This window comes from Calonectris borealis, chromosome 16 (assembly GCF_964195595.1).
Source record: "Calonectris borealis chromosome 16, bCalBor7.hap1.2, whole genome shotgun sequence".
NCBI classification, from domain to species: domain Eukaryota; kingdom Metazoa; phylum Chordata; class Aves; order Procellariiformes; family Procellariidae; genus Calonectris; species Calonectris borealis.
In genome coordinates this window covers 5,614,845-5,636,575 of record NC_134327.1, presented here as the reverse complement: position 1 = coordinate 5,636,575, position 21,731 = coordinate 5,614,845, and the positions used below count along the sequence as shown (strand labels likewise).

At 39.0% G+C, this 21,731-nt stretch overlaps 1 protein-coding gene across 12 annotated transcripts in view; it reads right to left on the bottom strand.

The window, feature by feature from the left end:
• Positions 1-471: 471 nt before the first annotated feature.
• CIITA (class II major histocompatibility complex transactivator) overlaps positions 472-21,731 on the bottom strand; it is a 30,259-nt gene continuing 8,999 nt past the window's right edge. For 10 of the 12 annotated variants that reach the window (XM_075164962.1, XM_075164957.1, XM_075164961.1 and 7 more), the window contains 16 exons: positions 20,616-20,699; positions 19,953-20,012; positions 17,072-17,221; positions 15,740-15,880; positions 15,545-15,601; positions 13,357-13,422; positions 11,199-12,906; positions 10,912-11,085; positions 9,967-10,038; positions 8,560-8,640; positions 7,002-7,094; positions 6,580-6,663; positions 5,684-5,767; positions 5,129-5,212; positions 4,390-4,482; positions 472-2,667 (listed from right to left, as the gene is read on the bottom strand). In XM_075164962.1, the coding sequence (XP_075021063.1) occupies positions 4,410-4,482; positions 5,129-5,212; positions 5,684-5,767; positions 6,580-6,663; positions 7,002-7,094; positions 8,560-8,640; positions 9,967-10,038; positions 10,912-11,085; positions 11,199-12,906; positions 13,357-13,422; positions 15,545-15,601; positions 15,740-15,880; positions 17,072-17,221; positions 19,953-20,012; positions 20,616-20,699 (3,011 nt within the window). In that variant the 3' untranslated portion in view covers positions 472-2,667; positions 4,390-4,409. The remainder of the gene's footprint in view (positions 2,668-4,389; positions 4,483-5,128; positions 5,213-5,683; positions 5,768-6,579; positions 6,664-7,001; positions 7,095-8,559; positions 8,641-9,966; positions 10,039-10,911; positions 11,086-11,198; positions 12,907-13,356; positions 13,423-15,544; positions 15,602-15,739; positions 15,881-17,071; positions 17,222-19,952; positions 20,013-20,615; positions 20,700-21,731) is intronic. The other 2 variants (XM_075164969.1, XM_075164963.1) reach the window with 2 other exon arrangements.

Below are 21,731 nucleotides of genomic sequence, written 5' to 3'. Positions count from 1 at the left end.
GATCAGAACAGCTTTTTTTAGGGTAGCCAGTGAATTCAGTCTTCTATACACAAGGCACTCATTTGACAAAAGCATTTTGGATAAGCTTTGTGCCACGAGAATATCCAGACTTTGAACCTCGATTAATTTTAGAACTTTTAACTGCAAAAAGTCTGAAAGGATGAAAACAACTTTTTGCTGTTGTTAGCAGGCGGCTTCAGTCAGCAATTTTATATCTTCTAATTCTGGACTTACAGTCTGTCAGTTGGCATTGCAAGATCCCATTGCCTGTTAGGAAAGAATTATTTCTCCATTTCCAGACCACTGAACTGGTAAGTGCCAGCAGGTCCAACCTGTCTCCCTCGCCAGGCGGTGCTTTCTGTTAACCTACAACACGAAGCCCTGAGCATGTCATTATGTTCAGAAGCCAGCAGTGGTTTCGTGGCGTTTCCAAGAGAAAAATCAAAATAATTTTCAACAGGTACTACAAGCTACCATAAAAAGGAATACGCACTTTTATTAATACTTTAAAAAGATGTATAAACACAATCAAAACACTGTATCACAATTTACAATCTGTACATTATAAATATACATCTCTCACTAACTCATAGAAAGAGAACAGTAGTATATCCAACATGATTTTATCAGTCCAGACAGAGTCCTGTAACATTCGTCTGCCTGTGTAACACTTAGCATATTCTCAGATTCAGTCACAGCGAAGTGTAGCTGCAGAATGTATCCCTAGAGGGGCATTTGTCATCCAAAGCTTAGCTAAAGGAAGCCAAGACAAGGGCTCACCATAGATCTGCATGGCCGGAGTGCTGCAGGCTGATGGGAACATCACACAAGGTTTGGCTCAAACTACCTCCCATTCAAGCAGCTGAAAGAGGGGAATGAAAATGAAATTTTTTCCATGACTCTGGCTAGAGTTTGGCTAGAGAGAACCATGTAGATAGTTAAGGAAAATACCACTTTCTAGTTACAATCATATTCTCCATAGAGTTTTTCCACCTTGCTCTCTTGTACTATTACCTTCACGTACTAGGTGTTGTTCCCTGCTCTCCTTTGATTAACAGAAACAACAAACCAGACCTTCCTTCCTTCCTTCTTTAATTTGTTCACCCTCCATCCCTGCTGTCAAGATTCCGCAGGCACCGAAACTTTAGCAGAGAAGTATAATTTGCCGGAAAGAACATAAAGATTGGAGTTTTGAACTGTTCAAATTGGGGACTTTTTTAAAACCAGGTAACAAAGTATTTGAGAGGTTGAGACATTCTAGTTTGCATAGATCCTTGGGTCAGTATTGTCAGTACTTTCTAGCAGAAGAGATTTCAAGGAGGTTGTTGAGCTAAACCTGACCTAACTGTGAAGTAGAGACCTCCCTTCCCAATTTGTGGCATTTCGAGTATTTCAAGCTTTCTCCATCCCTTCTTGTTTTTCTGTCTCCAGACTGTATCTGGACAAGGAGCCAGAATGCTCGTCCTGACAAGTGTCTCTGTACAATTATAAGTTCTCTCCATGTTCACAGAGCTGAAATAAAAGAAGAAAAAAAAAAAAAGAAAAAAGGAGACAATTGTTTTGCTGCCGCAGTCAGCAGGACCAGTATCTGGCCCACATCACTGAGGCAAGCAGCGCAGACACATGATAACGCTTTGAAATATGTTATTGTCTGTCATTGCCTAGTTATTCATAACTCTCTAAAAGAAGGCCACATAAACCACACACAGTAGTGATTTCACTGTCAAGTATAAAATAGGTGCTTGTACATTTATGCTGCCACCCGCAAGTGAGAAACTAAATCCCAATCCAGGTATATGAATGAAATAAAAAAAAATTTAAAGTTCTCATTTGAGACAGAGTAAAAACCTTTGAAGATTGTCACTTCAAGGATTTTTGTGCAATAAACTGAAGCTACGCATTTGGATTTCTGTGATAATGTCAGAAAAATCCTTAATAGTTTTCCAATTTTAATTAATTTCTTCTCTTTACTTCTTTCTGTTTTTCCTAATCTTTTTGAAGGATTCAGTAACAAGAGAGTGACAGAAAATATCTTTCTATCCCTTAAGACAGCATTGGTGATTAGCATCAAGAAAAGAGCCACTTCTAGATTCTCGTGATAATCCTACAATATCGGGCTGTTTTCTAAGACTGATCATTCTTATTTATGCTCCCGATCCTAATGCTTCAAATCAGTCCAGACAGACAGGTGAAATCTGTAACATTGAGCTTTGGAAGTCCAAAATCATCAAGCTGAATTTGATCGCAGTTACCATTGGCACCATCAAACAATTAAATTTGATCTGTCACTACTTCAGACGTTGCAGGTCCAGCAGCTTGCAGTCCCCTCTGATGAACTGATGATGGAATTTTATACTATCAATATCCTGGTGATTCCTGGTCACCTTTAATGGTGATCACAACATCCAGATACTCTTCATCTTTGAAACTTGATGTTGCTTAACTCTTCATCACTTCAGCAGAAACACAACTGGGTCTTTGAATAGCATTTTAAATGACCTTTATAAAATCTGAACTCCATCATTCACTCACTTCAAGCATCACCCAGAAGCTTAAATGTGACTTTTTTTTCCATTTTGCCACGATCATGAAAATCAGCCACCAATTCATAAAGCAGCAAGAAGATAGGAAAACACAGAGGACACCTTCCCCTCTTCTTTGTGTTACCTGTGAAATGATGAAAACAGAATATTAGATGTATGCCCATCAGCTTAATCTCCATTAACATCACCAAAACCATATATTTGACAGACAACAGTGTCTGGTAGATGCTGGATGTTTCAAGTTTGGGAGGATCCAGATTTCCTGCTGCTACTAATCCTCAGTGCTAAAGACGACGAATGTTTCCTCGCATACTCAGATACTATACTAGTGCGGTAACTGGTGCCACAGGCACGTGCTGCAGACATGAGAGAACAGCAGTGGAGGGAAATGCAAGGGGTTGTTTATGCAGAGCTGTGTTAAACACATCTTTTGCTTGGTGTAAAAGCTGACCACTGTCCACGAATCGCCGACTTTCACAGAGTGGAGCTCAGTCTCACTGACTGCCATTGCTCTATGTCCAGAGGAAAACCGAGGTCATTTGGGAGCTGACCTACATGTTCAAACACTCTTATTGCATGCTCCCCTTGAACAACAGACACAGGAGGTTAGAGAAAGCTTTGCTTTGGTAAGGTTCCTGGCAGTGTTCATATCCCTAATGTCTTCTTTCCCAAGTAGGTATGGTTATTCAACAAGACAAAGAGTTACTTGTACTGTAGGCTATTAAGGATCACTACATTTTTTCACTGTTGCTGTATAAAGCTAGTCTGTGAAGCTGCTATGGCACCTGAGTCTTCCTCAGCCTGTAGCCTGATCAGTGCCATACATATAGCCAAGTCTACATCCGGTGATTAGTGCACTGGGAGCAAGAGTCATGCAAAAGCTTGGCTCACTGCATGGTTTAGGAAGCCATTGGCAACTGCAGCCATTGCCAGGACCATTCAAACCACACAGCTCAAGCAGCTGGTGATCACTCTGCAATGTGTTCTTTGCCATCTGAAAGAAAGCTAGAGGGCATCTGGTGTCTGGCTTGACTCCAGCTTCTTATTCTTCACTGGGATCATTTCACTGACGCATCCTGTGTATTTTTTTTAAAAGCAAGAGGACGCACATGGCAGAAAATTGGGAGCAGAGATCCTATACAGACCCCTAATTTCCCGTGCCTGCTGCAACTCCTTCAGTCCAGGAGTGTCAAGCAGTCAGATCCCGATGATCATCAGCAAACTGTTAGCAAATTGCTAACGATACAATTATTTCAAGGATCCTTGAAACTGCAGGCAGGATCAATGAAGTAAAAGTGGCTGCCAGTGGCTAAAGCACACAAAACAGACTGAGAACAAGGAATGTAGGAACCAGTGGATTGCTCCAAGTCCAGAATAGGCACAGCTTCACAGCGAGACAAGCAGCTGCTGAGGATTTGTATTAAACAACGGAAAAGTGAAAGAACTTACTAAAAATTAACACAAAATAATCTCTAAGGAGTACAGAACTAATCTATTAAACATAAGAAGTACACAGAGCTATTTAGTTTTGCGCAACAGAAAAGAGAAGGTAAGCAGGCCAGCTGCCAGTCACTGAACTGGGCTGAACTAGGAGTCCTAGAAGCCCATTCTTGTTGATGCAGCTCTTGCAGTCTGCTAGTGCTGGTGCCAGGGAGATGGGGGATGCAAGGTGAGTGGGGGGAAAGGGGGCCTGATGTGATATGATCTGTGCCACTCTAGGGCTGCATCTCTTTACCTAGCCATGCATGCGTTGGTACTGTTACTGTGCGTGCTGCCAGTGAGACCAGAATTAACAGCTGCCACAAAAACAAATCTTGTTGTTTCAGAAAGCCAGGGTTTATGTTACCTTTATGGGATCATCTGAATCTACACAGTGACCCTAGAGTCCAGCTGCTGAAGGTGTTCAAGAACTCCATAGGGAATGGTGGGATTCCACATCCTGTAAGGGCAAATTCAGAAAGGAAAGAGATTTTAAGAAGCGTAATTTGCTTCACAGTTTTTTTGGTATGTTTGTGTTTTGTTTCGGTTTTTTTAAAGTTGCCTTTCCCTTTTGAATATCATTCTATAAAAGTGTTTAAGCTATGGAACAAATGAAAATGCATTTTCATTTAGAAGAAAGCAGTTCTCTCCCCCAGAACCTGGCTGACTCTGGTTATTGGACACACTACAATCCTGTCTCCATAACTGTTCTTTAGCTTTCTATCAAACTCCCTTCCCCTGAATGTGTACTGGCAGCTTCAGTCTATTTAATCTCTAATGATGGCTGCTTTTTGTTTATCCTTCAAATACAAGTCCTGCAGCACAGACTAGGTCAGGTACTCTGGGAGGGTAGAAGATTAACAAAAGGAGGCTCAACGTAAACTATGCTTAAAGCAGGACAAGCTTGCTTGCCTGGGACAATTGGGAATTAATGCAGCTGAAACCAGAGACAACATTTTTAACATTTCTGTGACTGCTTTTGTATTTTGGTGATGTCTTTTTTTGTGCCTCTTATAAATCTGACAAATACAGAACACAGCTTTGGCATGAATTCTAACCCAATTTACAGAACAAAGATGCAGCAAACAGCATATCAAGAGACTTACACCAAGTTCTTTATATGGGGACATTTTCGTAGGCTGTCAGTCAGCTGCTGGGCTCCAACACCAGTTATTTTGTTATACTGAACACTGAGGGAAAAAAAAAAATTATGTTCATCCTGATCACATCATATAGCGGTATAATCAAACATTTCATTCAAAATCAAAAATACTATACGGGCTTATCTGCAGGTGGGGGAAGAAAGAAAAAGAAAAAAACCAAAATAGATCCTTGACTCAAAAAACCTGTAATAAAATACTCAAAAGGTCAAACTGGAACTTCATTAAGTTAGTTCATCTGAGGGATTCCTTATTCTATGTACCCGAGGTCCTTCCCCAACTCCCCATGACCCTATTCTCCCACCTTAAAATGGATTTTTCGGTTTTTATGGTGAACTGCTCCTTAATCCTTTCTAACCACTGACTCTCTGGACTCTGCATAATCACATTTTCCTGTGAAATTTCCCTGAAATTTTCTTCCTCAATTTCTGTCTCCTCTACCCTGAGCACGAAAGATTTGAATTTTCAGTATCCAAGCATCTCAAAAGATTTCATACTCACTCTAGCACTCTTAAAGATGCCATCGCAGGAAGAACTTTCGCAAGATTTTCTGCTCCAAAATCACAAATGCTATTATTGTATAAGCTGCAGAAAACCAAACCGGTATAGTCATAATTGAATAATGGATAATGTAAACAGGTTATATATTAAATCAAGGAATTTCAGATATGGTTGGTACATCTTAACTTCCAATTTATCCTTATCTATTTGCAGTTAATATTTAAAAAACAGTTTCATATTTTCTGTATCAACTCAGGCAAATGGCCACATCCCTTCTTCAGCTAGCACAGCTACAGCAAAAATAGGTCTAGATTCTTAATGAATAATAAGAACATTTCTGTCTACATGAGATCAAATTAAAAATCTCCAAGAAAATGAAACTCAAAGATTTGGGGCACAGCACTCAAAAGATTCCATGTGAGCAAATTATTCCAGAATTGCACACCATGGTTTCTTGCATTCTCTACTGGGACACTTCATTCAGACCTGTGCCAGACATTTTAATGAAGTGGGATGGATCATTGGTCCCATATCAGCAAACACATACCACCTCGTTGCTGGCTTAGGGCTTAGAACTGCGCTTAGCAAGCTCCGCATAAGCTTGCAGAAGAGCATGGCCCTGGGTACGCATTTGTACAGGGTATTATTCATAAGTGGGTGTTATGGATTGGATTTAAAAATCAGTACAGTCCTTGTTATATTCCTGAGATATCCTTCTGTATGTCTACACTGGGTCATAGGTTTCTCTCCTCTTCTCTTCTCCCTAAAGGCTTTATGCAAGAATGAAAAAAGCTTGGCTGCTGCACAGTGTACGTATTTGTTCCATGTTCAGTAATTTCTGACAGAGATAGCAAGATGTGTTGTATAAAACTACTGAACAGGATACAACTACTTACCTTAGTGTCTTTAATGAAGACAAGCAAGGAAGAGCTGTAGCTAGTTTCTCTGCACCCACATCTGTTATCTTATTCTGTGATAAGCTACAGTAAGTGAGATAGCTTTGTTAGTTGAGCACATTTATTCTAATTTATTACAATGTGAGGAAAATTCATTTTCGCTATCTTTTTTATATAATTTGGACAGTCTGCTTAGACTAAATGCAGGGAAAAAGACAAATTATGGCCCTTGAAGGGAAATAAGGAATTGCCATAGGATTAACCTATTTCTCTAATGAATGTACAGATTAAGCATGTCCATAGACTCATCGGTCTTCCACGCCCACAGGTTAGTTATGCCCATAATTGTTAACACACAGTCCCTTAAGGCTCTAGGCTTAATCTATTAATCTATTTTCCAGAACTGTTAACCTTGCACTTACTTTAATGTTTCCAGTGATGTCAGGGTTGGAAAGACTTCAGATAGACTCTTTGCTCCTTCATCTCCTATGCCATTTTCACTCAGAGCATCAAGGCTGGGTCATGACAAAGAGAGAATTAGCTTCCTTTTAATCTAAATTTTCGTGGTTTATTCACCTCAGAGACCACCCTATATATCTTGAGAAGCTCCTTCTCTGCAGTAGCCTCAAACGGCAAGAAGCATCACAGAAATTACAGCTTCTCTGATGAGCAGCTTTCTGCTTCCCAAATTTAAGAAAATTTTTTTTTTTACTAGTTGAATGGCTTGACCCATTTCCTTTGATATGCAAATGGCAGCACTTAATGCCTTGGTTCTACCATACACTGAAGATTATTAAATTGGTTACGAAATAGCTGTGTTCCAGCTATGCTGAAATGAGATTTCCTGTGCACACAGAAATACAAAACAGACAAAATCCAGCAGATGCTGTAAATCCCTGCCTAAACAGCTCCTCCTCCAGATAGGGAGCACTAGAAATGAAGTTTTTCCTCATTCAGGTATCCAGATGGAAAGAGTTTTAGATAGTGACAATTTTAGATACTGGATCGCCTTCTAATCTGACAGACAATGCTGGGATACATCGGACTCATTCCAATTTTAGAGCTTTATTGTTTTCCCAAAATATCATGAAAAGGCCAGATACAATACAGACAAATGGCCAACGGGCTAAGCTAGTAAGGCCAAAGGCCCTCTCAAAACCCAGTAATCTTCCCACAGAGATGATGGCAGAATATTGACTATTGTTGCTACAATTGTTTCTAGTGTAAAGAAGCTTAAAATTCAGAGACAGCTGGTTTGTCATGGATATGAGAGAATAAATAGTAACTGGAGTTCTTAAAACTCTATTTCTAATACTGCTCCTGGTAAAGGAAGGGACAAAGACTGTGTGAAAATACGTGGGCAGAACAAAACCAGATACTAGCAGAGTATGGCTTTTTTTAGATCTATCTTTTACATGAATCAAATCCACAAAGCTCAATCTCTTACAAGTTCTACCCGAAGTTCAGGATGTTCATTGACACTGGAAGGTGCACAGCACTGGCACAAATACTGAAGTTAACCCCCAGATTTAACACTGCTCTGGTTCAGGAGGGAGCCTGTTCTCTCCTGGGGCAGACACGACCCTGAGTCCCTCAGAAACCTCACCACGAGGGAGCCTGGCGGTCGGGCACGTTATGGAAATGTTATGAAGAAATAAGTAATGCGCAGGCAGTGTTGATCAGTGCTGTGGCAGGAAAGGGGAGCACCCCGTGGGGCTCTGTACTAAACTTTTCCCACAAGCTTTTAACCATGGAGAAGTGACTGAAGGGGCATTGAACGAACCAAATGTCTTAAGGGAGATGAAGAGCGCTATCTTTTAATCTGCGGTTATATTCTCTGAATGCTTTTGTTGTTCAGCTTGTTCATCAAAGCAAGTAGTCTTGTTGGCAAATAAAATGTTTCTTGGGTACATGAGCTTGCTCATCATCAAGGGCTGCTGAGGAGCAACATTAGCAAAGTTAATCCTTAGCATTACTCACTCTAAATGCTGAAGTGATGGAAACGCGGCAAGAATTTCCACGAGCTTTAGGAATCCCTGTAGGCCACATACTGGACCCAGACTGGAAGAAAATAAATATAGACATGCAGCATTTTTTTCACATGCTCAGAAACAGCAAAAGTAATGAATTGTTAAGTTCTTCCCCTGCAGCCCCAAATGCAAGCTAGTTTACACTCTTTAGAAGCAGCCATTCCCTACAATCTGCAGCAAAGATTTCTGCTTTGAAGCCTCCAGATGAGGACCCCACAAGGCTAAAGTCAGACAGAGCAGAGCTGCTTGTACAGAAGCAGCACTACATGCATTTGCCACTTTTTTGTTACTCTTTGCAAGACTTATGTCACTTGTTTTAGATTCCTGTGTTTCTGTTCTTTTTCTATTTTTTTCAGGTTTTTCATTTTAAGTATTATAATCTTGATAATGGAGATGAAAAAAAAAATCTTTTTTTTTTTTCCCAACTATTGGCAATTCAGACTAACTTAAGATCAACATTTTACTGCAGATTAAAGCATAAATTAAACTTTAATATTGCAGCTCCAAGCATTTATCCCTCAGACGCTAACCTCTTATTTGGAGTTTCCTTGGTATAAGAACAAGTTCAGCCTCGTCAAAAGGATCAGAATTTTAACCAAACATTTAAAATAAAGAGAGAGTAGGAGAGGAAGCAAGAGGAGAAAGCAGCATAAAATCAGAAGTGAGGCCAAGCATAGCAGTTCTAGACTGGGTCAGATGCGAAGAACAGGAAACAGATGAAGACTCGATGAGAGTTCTCCATTGCACTGGTGTAATTTCTGCCCAAATTAATTCACACACTATAGCAGGATATTTTAAGCAATAGAATAGCCTTGGAGGCTATTTACAGTTTGTGGGAAAAAAGAAACATTACTACACCTTGTTTTTAAAGTCAGTGTTTCCAAGTCAATCTTCCTTCTTCCAGGAAAACAATGCTAAATATTTTATTTGGGAGGCATTCTTATTGTCTCATGGTCTAAGCTCTGATAGGGCAGAAAATTACATCAGAAGACTCAGATAGAAAAGTTGAGCATTTCTGGAGGAAAAAAGTATTTCCCAGGTCGTTGGATCATGATCAAGATATTTTACACCTTGTGGTACAAGATCTACCTCTGGTGATAAGGAGCTAACTCGTAGTAACATCAAACAAAATTGATACAACCATGTTGATCTGTATCACTGGAGCCAGAAATGGCGTTTTTTGAGTTTTGGCCACAACATAATAAATCTAGTTGAGAAAAGCAAAGTAGAAATAAATGGGGTTTACTTAATGCTTTACCATAAACTAACTATACATCAGTTCAATGACTGCAGCCAATATCCATGACTCTTCTTAAATGTAATCATATATCAATCAACAGAGAGGTATATCACTTACGCAAATTCTAGTTTTCTGAGGTTTTTGATGGCAGGAATTTCATAGCTGCTGCAACCAGATGCATCTTGCACACTAAATAAATCACAGTAGAACCAGAGTATGAGAAATATTTTAGCAACCAAAACAGTGCTTTAAAAATAATTTCTTAGTAAACTTTTACAGGAAATAAACAACTGTGGCATTAACTGAGGAATGAGGAAACTTCAGAATAACTTCTGCTCCAACCTTTCTTCATTCAATTAATTTCAATCTGATAATTGCCTTTCATAGTGCAGTTGTTTGCTCTTTTTCCAATAAAACTTAAAAATACATCCTTCTATATCAAGTATTTTCTGTCAAACACGAAACTTATTTTGTGTATATTTTAATCAAAATGCTCTGCCTGTATTAAAATGGAAGTCACCATTTTTATTTAAAAAACAACAACCAAAATACTTTATTTATGCATGCTTTTAATTGCAACCAATCCCCTAGCCACATCATAAGCAGGGATGAAACACGGTTTATGGACCACATAACACAAGCTTTTATCTCCTGAGGTAAAGGACTGACTCAGGTCATTTGTGACTGGTGCAAAACAAGTCATTTATGGCCCAGGTGCTAGAAGGGGGGAAAATCAGTTAGCCCAAGTTACGTAACTGAAAGCAATTGGAAGATAGCATACGCGGAGATTAAAAAGAAATCTGAAGAAAAAAGTGACAGCTGGCTTTTTTATTGGCAGTTTTGATAAATATTCTGCATGGTGCTGTCATTGCTCCTCCCTGCCATGACAACCACCACACATCGGGGTAGGAGAACACTCTGAGATGATACAAGAGCTTGCACTGCCTTAGTTACTCCTCCTTTGGACAAGCAGAGTCGTCCATTCCCCAGCACTGTCAATGAACCCCCATTTTCTTAATTTCTTAGTATACTAAGAGGACTTTTGATCATAAATAAGCCTACCAATTAATCATCTTCTCCTGCATCTCTACAAGGTCTGAAAGGTCACTGACGTCCTTCATTGTCTTTGCCTTAAAGGGATCAAGAACAAATTTCTCTGTTGATGCTCTCAGCAGTTTGTAGTCTTTTGTTTGTTCTAAAGACTTCCAGAGCCTGACTGTATCACTGAGAGAGGCCCTGTGAAGTGACAAAACATGCGAAATCAACAGATACGACTGCTGTTGTTGCATGAAAGTGTCATCTACATACAGTCCTATGAATGACACTACTATCTACAAAGAATGACCAACCTGAACGATGCCACATTCTTTAGGCCAACCAAGTCTTCTAGCCCTTGCATGTCAATGCTGCTGTTTCGCAAATCCAAGGAAAACTCTTTTCTTGACCTTTTTAAAATAGAATGCAGTACATGGATATCAGGTGGTGTAAGAACTGCGCCCAGAAAAGACAGGTCTGGCTTGAGCCTTAAGGCCACATGCTGCAAAAGATAATTGCTTTGTGTTTCATAAATACAATGTAAAAGCTCCAGTAACCTCTCCGGACAGAGCTCATTTATCTGCAGCCTCCTAATATATTTCAAAAGTGTTTTCTGCTTCTTGGTTGATTGTTTTACATCCTTATTCGAAAGGGAGCAGAAGTAGGGGTCATCCTGGAGGAACAATAATCCAGCCAAAAATCGAGGCACTAAATCTAACCAGTTACAAGTTTTTTTCTTCTTGGATGGAAAAGACAGGTACTTTGTTAGACTTTTATCCTTGATCTCTTCTGCTAACATAAGGTGAAGCGCACCCAAGAAATTCTGAATGACAAAATCAGAGAATGTGCTCCCAAATTCCTCTTCTCCGCTATCTGAATGTCTGGGGAATGCAAATGGCAGGAAAAATCCATATTTCAGAGCAAACTCTTTAACTTCCTTAGAAGGAAGAAGATCACTTTTCATGGCACTTTGGTGCTTTTCTCCAAGATACCAGGCTATACGGGCTAGCGTAGCAAGACTCTCTTGATTTTGCATGGCTGTAACATCTGTTTGCATAGGTATTATCTTTTGCTGAACAAATTTCAGGAAGACTGCAGTAAGAGTTGAAGGAAGGCTTTTGTCTCCTATTTCAAGTACTGTCTCACAGAGAAAACAAACAAATCTACACATAACAGGGCTGTAACAATGACTGAACAAGTACTCACACTCTTTGATTAATTTCAGTGCATTATCACAGTAGGGTAATCCTTCAAAATATTTGGTTATGTACAATTCTCTCTGCTGAGGGGAAAATCCTACTATTTCAATAGTCTTATCCACTTTGGACACATACTGGTACACCTTGTCTTTTGGTCTTGCTGTAAGTAATAAAGTACAACCATTGAGTATCTTTTTTTGGATGAGTCCTGAAAGCAGCTCCTTTATACTGCACAAGTCTTTTTCAGGCTGGCTGGCCGAGCAACGAGGAAAATTCTCATGATCGTGCAACCCTTCAAAACCATCAAAAACCAGAAGGACTTTAGCAGGATTTTGCAAAATATACTCAAAGATCTCTTTGCTTCCCTCTTGAGGTTTTACAAAAAATTCAAGAAGCAGGTACTTCAGGCTGTATCGCTTCTCAGGCAAGCTTATTTGTTTGCAGTCAAACCAAAATACAAATTCAAATTGAGAAAACTCTCCATTGGACCAGTCCTGGCAGATCTTCTGAACAAGAATGCTTTTGCCCATCCCTGCTTTTCCCAGCACCACAATCACTTTAGTCTCTAAGTCTTTACATCCCAGGATTTGAAATATTTGGCTTCTTTTAAGGGTTGCCTTTTCCTTCCCTTGCAGACTGCAAGGTACCAGCTCCTTTTCCATTGCTTTTACACTATTCTTCCCAGTCTTGGTTTCAGTTTGGCTTTGAACAAGTGTCCCATCAATAAACAGGAGATCAAGAGTTACTTCACGCTCCATGGCCACAGATTTGCACACATCTCGGAAATAATCCATAAGTGTTGCAGAGAAACTTTCCACTGGCTCTAGAGAAATAAAAAGCACGCTCAAACTGAGGAAACCAGTCCACAAATTACAACATTGCTTCAGGGTGGTTTAAGTACATAATTGTAATACATCAGTTCCCATAAAGCATGTAGGTCTGGATTTATCCCATGCAACTGCAGGTGCTTAAATTAGGAGTGCAGGCACGATAGACACTTTTAGACCTATGAACTGAATAATTTTGGAGGTACCTATGCATATGATAAAACCAGCTAAGTACACTGACCTCCTAAGTAGGCACTACAGCTAGATATGTAAAGGTAGACAAGTCTAATATCTTAAAACCAGAAATTGTGCTCAGACACTCAGAACAGCTTCACAAATTATTGAATAACAATTCCTACAACACGTAGCTTTTCTGTATGGAAAGAAACACAGAAAAATTAGCCAAAAAATACTGGAAGTTTTAAGTTCAAGAGATCTAAACTCACTTGGTCTTTTGAAAGGTTCTTCAGAAGGAATTATGGGAACTCGGACTTCTTTGAACATTTCTAAACCTGGAGAAACAAAACAATATACTTGAGGAAGACACCTAGGTAGTCGTCGATTCAGCTTTACTAATTTTAACACTAAGACTAATGCAAATATTCAAGTTCATTGCAACATATATTATGTATCACCCAGAGACAAAGATACTTTGTTTATTTCACAGGGGAAAGGAAAAAAATCCTCACACAAGTGCAATTCAGCTGACATGAACTGTTGCAAGCAGTTTGACACCAAACAAGATGACAGCTCTTCCAACAGTTGTATGAAGCAGAAGGCCTATCATAAAAAGGTGGCATCCACTGTTCTTTTCAAATGTCAGTGTTTTGCATAAATTCATGTTCACACATAGGACTTCTTTATGCCATCAAAAACAATAGCTTCCTTTTGTTATTCTACACCTTATAACCAAGCATTAAGGATGAAAGTCACAGAGAAGTGACTATTGGTAACAGAATTCTTCCTGACAAAGTACTATCACTGTCCAGTTTTCTTTCTTTTTGCCTGTTTGTTTTCAAACTACTGCAGACCTTTGCACTTGGTCAGATGAGCAGTGTCTCCCATACACAAAGAAATAGGGAATTTTTCAGAGGAAGCATATTTTTTACAGACTGGTAATGACAGAGTATCAGTGTTGACAAACCTTTTGGTGGGAAAAGCTTTGCAGATGCAGGACAGAATTTAAATCGACAGAGACTGTAACAAACCCAACCTCATCAATAGTCTCACGGTAACCACACTCAGCAGAGATGTGGAGAAAAAAAACAACCAAAACAGGTTAATCTCCCTAGATTTGTACAAATGTATTTATTACCATAATATTTGGTTCATCTGATGTGGAATGTGGTTTAAAAAAAAATCGAAATCTTAAAGTTTCAAAGATCTGGAAATCAATTCCTACCCTGCATGCCAGCAACAGGTGGAATGGTTAGAGTTCAGAGTTGCTTCTAGCAGGTAAGGACCCACAGATTTCTAATAAGCAAGTCCTCTTTCCAGTGAAAGAATACATTTGATATAGAGATAGCTCTCCTCCTTATAGAAGAAAAATCGACTTAAGATATTAAATAAAGAGGGGACATTCCTGTTCTCAGGTAAGTGTCTGTTTTCGGTTTACTATTATTTTATTAAATAAAAACAACAGAATGGAAAACCAAGAAAAGCTGTAATGAGACATTTAGATGGGAAGCAGCATTGGTCAAATCAATCAGGAGTTAATAATTTTAAAAAAGGAAAAGAGCTTGGCTTGCTAGCTTATGTGCTAATTTTTCTGCTGTATTTGGAGATCTGAGGTTTGCGACATACTCACATATGTTGTGTTGCTGTAAATCAGTTGGAATTATTAGTATTGTGTATTCAAATAAACGGTATATATCATTCACAAATACTTCGCCAAACCTGGGGTATTTGCCTATTAATCCCCACTTTAAGATTTTGCTATTTTGGGTGGTGTTAGCCACCAGAGGGCAACAAAACACTTGTACTAAGCTGCAAGCAGCTGTAATCACTAGGGTACACAGAGCTCAGAAACTAAATAACCACTGAAATCAAACTCCCTGTTCTAGCAGCTCTCTGTGGGCTGGAAAAAAAGTGTCTGAGGTAAGTTTGCATCCACAGGTGGGACTGTTGTACCCTGACCAAGGCTCTGATTTCTTTATAAGCCTTTCTGTATATTAGGCTTCTGTATTGTTTAGTTAAATAAGTCATCATCATTTTGGTTTTGGAGCTTCCATGTGAGCTGACTGCAGTCTGCTTCCAGCACCGAGCATTTAAGATGCTCAGGCTACGCCAGTACCAATACAACTTCCACTTCTTATGGTGCTCAAGCATACGGAGCTTTTGTATTGTTTTAAGTAGACAAGAAGACTTCTTCCAGAAACTGGACTTCATAGCAAACACAAGTGGATTGGCTGCTAATACATAGCTAAACCTGTAGCTCTACAACCCTGTATCTGCTCTGTATTTTGGACTAGACTAAGCAGCCAGTGATCAATACAAAGAAGGAAATGCCATTAATTTTTATTTTCCTCAATAAGGTCAATATGAGTAAAGCCTGGAGGGGAGAACTGGCTTTGGGTAGAAGCTCTCTCTCCCAATCCAAAGTACTGTATATTTAAAAATTCATTTTCTACTTACCACATAAACTAACTGTAAAACTTGGGGATATCAATGTTTCCATGGAAGAAGGCAGCACTGGCAAGAAACAAATGATAGTTTTCAGCCTATCATAGCTATCAGTAACTGAAATGAGGGAACTTAGTACTTTGTTGACAGCACTGATTTTCCAGTACTTTCTGCCTATTTATGTGGATAAAAGGTTATTGCTCTTACCTGGATATATTATAACATCAGATGTGCCATTTCCAAGAACAAAGTTAAGTATCTGCTGAGGAGGATCTTCAAAGCCTGTATTCTCTTGGCTCCCTTTCACGCCAACAGGTAGACACTCTGGAATCAAAGGTGCTGAAGATCCTGAAATAAGTGCAGAATAATTATTCTTCTGCTTTTAAAGGCTCCTGGTTTCTAAAGGTTTCTAAGGAAGAAAAAGCTTTCTGAAAGCTACTTATCCTTTCTGGCAGCTTTTGGGCAAATATTCCCAGTGGACAGTTTATGAACCAGAATTCATAGGATCACATGAGGTCCATAGAATCCATTAAACAAAAACTCTTAAAAGGTATGGTGAATGTGAAATACAAGGATTACCCAGCTTTTAGTGACCACTGGTTTTCGATAGTCTAAAGAGAAATTCTGTTAACATAAGGAAAAGAGCTTAAGGAAAAGTCTGTAAATGTATGGACCAGAGATCCAGAAGAGAGAAAATGTGTAAGTATTATGTATCTGAATTAATTTTACTGTCCTTTGCACTACATCTTTCCCACATAATCGCACATCATGCAGCTTGTACAAGCAGCTAGCAAGCATCCTCCCTCTGAACCCACACCGGGAAATTTTTTTGATGATGCAGTGCTTGCAATTTAATCAGCCATAGCTCTGAGTTTCTGTAGATGTGACAGAATTTCTTCTGCTACTTTGTGCTGTTTCAGCTAGCATCAGATACTTCAAGACTTCTAACTTATCCACTGCTTTTTGGTTCCTTTCCAGCATAGATTTAACAGAGAATTGTGTCTGTCCAGTCTACCACGAGCACCCTCTGCTATACAACATGATGAAGGCAAGGTGGCTACACAGCCCATCACTTGGATTAGTACTCAGTTTTTGTGAACAAAATTCCAACCTAATTTTTGCTCTACTATTGCAAATATAATTATCCTGCAGTCCTTTACAAAGCTCTGATGAAAAAGAAATTGGAACTAAACCAGAGTTTATTAATGAAAATTTTGTGATTTCCTATTCTTAAGACAAGTAAGTAATTATTTAGATTAGCATATAGTAAATAACTCTGTTCTCTTATTTATTAACGTGCACTTCGCTGATTAAATGAAAGACTCATTCTATTTCATTGGGGCAATGCACTTGTAATTTCCCTTGAATATTTTTCATTCTTTTAGTGAGCGCCACACTTTTAAGTGCTTGATTGAAACAGCTGCTATACTTGTTTGTCCCACCACTGTTCATGGTCAATGACCAGATTTATAAGAGTGTTTTCCCCTTGTATAAATCAACCTGTGTACAGCTGCACACCTATGGCTGTACTGTACATACCAGGAATTACGAAACTTCTTTCCAACATATTGGTAGCCGGAACAGAAAAGGACAAGTGCTGGTTAGTAAGTGAGGTGGAGCTAGCTGGATGGCTGTCGAGAGGCATAGCTAAGAAACTGCCATTTCCTGCAGACGCTGCAGGGACTTCCACTTGAAAAAAAGCAAAACAAAAGGAGAAAGTTATTTCATTGCTAGAAGTTAAGGCCAAAGAAGAGGTTTCAATAGATATCATAAACCACTTGATTCTGACCAGTTAATAAGGTCTTACATTGGCTGTACTAAGTTTCCCAAGCACAGTTTGTTACCTTAATATCGCACAAGATTAGAGAGGCCCGAGTACAATAAACTGAGGACCTTGACTCTCCACTTAGACACTACAGTGCTTATAAGGATAACTAGTCTGTTAAGAGGGTTTCCCAAAGAACAGTCACAAACACCTGAGTTTTAAAAGATGCAACTTGCCTGCAGCACTTGTTTTTTTTCAAGAAGAGGACAAATGGGGAGGGAGACTCATGTGCATTGTATGATTTCATCTGCTGTTCGAAAGCTTCTTACAAATCAAGTAAGATACACTTGCTTATTTCAAGTCTGCTATTTTCCTTGGTTTTGCCACACCCTTATTATCAGAGTTGGTTTTGCTTTTCTTTCTCCTTTCTGTCTAGCAGCAACCATTAAGTCTCTATTTCATCACTTTCTGTGGTCTAATGTTTCATGAGGAGCTACAAACCTGTGCGGGTTTTGTGCGACTATAGTGTACACCGTCACCTAGAATGCAAGCTCTTTAGGATGTGTTTATGTTTTTTATCAGGAACTGATGTATTATTTTGTTATAGGAATCTTTCATTTTTACTGTGGTATAAAAACAGACTTTAAAAAGTGTTTTTAAGCTTGTGTGTCAATCAGTATATGAAATTCCCACATAATTTCCTATCCAAGGATTGTTGCGTTGCTATGGTCAGATAAGATCAGGTACTGTTATAGCTAGCCACAAACAATTGGGCAAATCTAAAGTTTAGTTTCATTCAATTCCTTTGAAAGAATCTCATCCTTGGCTTACCACTCTAAACTTTAGTACACATTATCTTCTTTACTGTAGATAGTCTTACACTTCTGAGGAGTTGATGCACTTGCCTTTGCAGGATCATACTGTGACAATCATTTTATGTCAGATTAAATAAATCCTGATTTTTTCATGTAGCTCATCTTTCTGCAATTGGATTTTTTGTACCCAGTACTTATACTGCCTTATGTATATATTCCTTCCCTCAGCACCTGCATTGGGTCAAGTAAGGTAGAGAGAGTGACAATATCCTGAGCATTTTCCGGAAAAGGATAGGTGCGGCTTTACAAAGCACCTGTTAGCTCTGTGGTGATACTGTAGACTGGAATGCAAGTTATGTAGGGCGAGACATTTTTACTGTTTTGGTTTTGGTTTTTTTTTAAATCAGGACCTGATGAGCCATTTCCTTATTGAAAACTCTCATTGTTAGTGTGGCATAAACATAGGCTTTAAAAAGCACCAAATCTAAAGAGAAATTTAAGCAGATAGAAGCTAATCCACCTTTAATGGGTACTAACTGCCAGGAACTTTACCTGTGTCTGAATAACTACAACCGGCAGTACCAGTTCAGTAGGAAATCTGATTACCTTTCCAGATCCAGCAAATGTGGTTTTTTCACAGCTAATTCTGCTCAATCCCTTCCCAGAAGTCCACAAGAACATTGGAAAACCAGTTTGGGTCACAGTCCCAGTGCATATGTGTGTTCTCTATGACTTTCATCCAGTCTATGCCAGTTCCTTAGCAATTGCTGGGCAATTGCCAGCCTGAATTTTGCTGAGGTGCAGTCCCATGATCCAAGCACTCTCTGGATGGCTCTCTAGGTTACACACTGGTTTTGGCTGCCCACCCTGACATGTACGTGGCCCATGGGGTTTGGTACAGTCAGAATTCCCCTTAGGAGGCTGGGAAGTGTGCTAGCATACAGTAATGCATATGTCACTTCAAAACACAATATAAGATATTCATCCAAAGGTGATTGCTCTCACATGGATTTTGGAAGAGTATTTTGCTGGTTTAGCTATGCCTGATACATCCATTTAGGCTACAGCTGGGTAAGAACTTTAGCACCAGTTTACACCTAGGGAACAAGTTACAGCCTGCCTGTTGGCCACAGGTACTGCCTTGTAGATGGTCTAACAGCGTGCAACACCTAGAAATCTCCCTTTCTCCTATTCTTACTTTGATTTAAAGAACTGTATAGCATGGGCTGAACCAAGAAGCCGTCTCTTCACAGTTATTATTTTCACTAGGATGTTTCACTAGATTTTTGGAAGGTGTCACACTTAGAACAAAGCAGATCAAACCAGGAAATGCCAAACCAGGAAGTGCCTGAGTCACATTACCCATCAGAAACAAAAGGTGTACGTGATAAAAACTACAAAATTCGGCACTGACTCAATTCTCCACTGTTTTGCTTTCTTCTTTCAGATGGATTTAGAAAAGCTCAACTCTGCCTCTGCTGACGCTAAGGAAGTAATTTTTCTATCACCGGTAGGAACATGTGCTTTTGAAGCATAAGGATCCAACTGTTCCCAGGGTACCATGTAGTTGGTCCTAAGATGCAGTTTAATAGCTACTGATAAGAGGGCATGGATTTGTTGCATCATGAATTAGTCAGAGGTGTATAAGAATGTGATTCTACAGTGACTTCTACTCTGTTGGAAGTAGAAACATGAAAATGCGTGACAATGCTGTATCATCAAATCTATGAGAGCAAACTTTCCCTAGAAGGTAGAGTTACAATACCTAAAAGGGGATGAGACTTTGGAACATGAGACAATATATGTTCAATAATCTTTTCCTATTCAGTCAATAACTTACCATTTTTCTTGTATTTGGGTTCTGAAGCATCAGAGCAACTCTCTGCAGAGCCTAAGAAGGCTAAAAGAAAAAAAGGTGATAGTAGGTGACAAAAATTGAACCAGTTTGGTAATTTTAAGTTTCCACCATGGAAACTTATTTTAACTTTTTAAAGTAGAATAGGGTGTTATCAGTTTCAATTCAGCTATTTCAGAACTGTACAGGTCCAATGTATAAAACATGAATGTGAACAGCCTCATATTATTTTACTCTGACCGTGAAGTTTCAATTAGGCTGCATATTTTTGTGCCAGTAACCAAAGATTTTTGCTGTAGTTCTTGCTATTAAAGAGGGAATAATTCAGCTAATGCTTGCTAAGCTATAGATACACTGAAAACAAAGTTAACACTGTCACATAGATGATTAAAAAAAGGGAAGAAATATAACATGCTTAATGTCATGTTACAGGACAACAAATTGTGCGAATTGTAAAGAATGTGCTTGGGGGAGCTGTTTTCACGTCCAGCTACACAGAATGAGCAAAGTCAAAGGAGTCACATCTGGTTGTATCAGTGAAGAACTACATGAGAGATGCATTGAGGCTGTGTTAAAACCAAAGTACTGTAATGCAAATTTAGAATTTAATCACTACAGCCTTTCAAGTGCTCACTGTTTTTCACTTACTTCGTTTGTGACATCTCTGCATCTTTATGTCAGTAAATTTCTCAGTGTTTTCAGCAGCCACTTCATCCAGAATAAGGTTCCCTGCTAAAAACATGAAATATTGCCAAATGTCAACCTTTCCACCTTTCCAACTTGTCCACCTAGAAAAATTATGGAAAGAGGTAGAAGCAAGAGAAACACACCAACAGGGAGCAAAGATGAAATATGCTCCAAATAAAAGATAAAATCAAATAATGTGATAAAACAAATATCCAGAGTGATACGATTTAGAAAGCCCACAGAGCTCTGAATGCAAATTCTGTCACTTTGTGTTAGTTTCTGAACTACCAAATATTAATCTACTGCCATAAATTCAGTGGCTAATAAAACAGAAATACTCAATGCTCTAATGATGAGCAAAGGATAAAACCTCACAGCTGTATCACAGTGTGATCTCAGTACTAGTAAAGTTACTGAGTTACTCATTTTATGTACGAAAAGGATTAAATCCTTTAAGAGACAGAGTAAAGGGTTCTAAACAGATTTTATCTTTTGTGTTGTAGGAACTGTGAAGTTATTCATACCATTCTTCTACTGGCAAATACTTAAGTACCAATACTGTATCTCATTTCCTCTAAAACCAGTATAAATTTTGCCATTAGGTGCAAAACCCCCCAAATTCTAAACACACCAGGGAGCAGTAGAAAGCATTTAAAAAGTCACGTGAGCTTCCTGTAGCCAGAATTGTACTAGGGAAGGATTGGCCTTTGGTAAGTTATTCCAAATTACTTTTTTCAAACATAAACCAGGATAAAACAGGATATACAGATATTCTGTGAATCTTTCTGATTCTATGGTTTTCCCAAGAGCCACATATTAATATATATATTCTCAAATAGTAAACAGCTTGTGTCACTAGCAAAACAATGATTTTGTACCAAAAGCCAAGCAATTATCTCTGGTCAAACACTGAATGAAGGAATCATTTACTACATGTATATTATACCATTGCTGCATTGATCATGGAGAGAAGTAAAATTTGACATGCTTCCTCAGGCAGTTCTGTGCATCCTGGACAGAAATAAGTGTGCATGAACTGCATTTATACGCGTGCTAAGTCTCCTGGGTGAGTCAGGT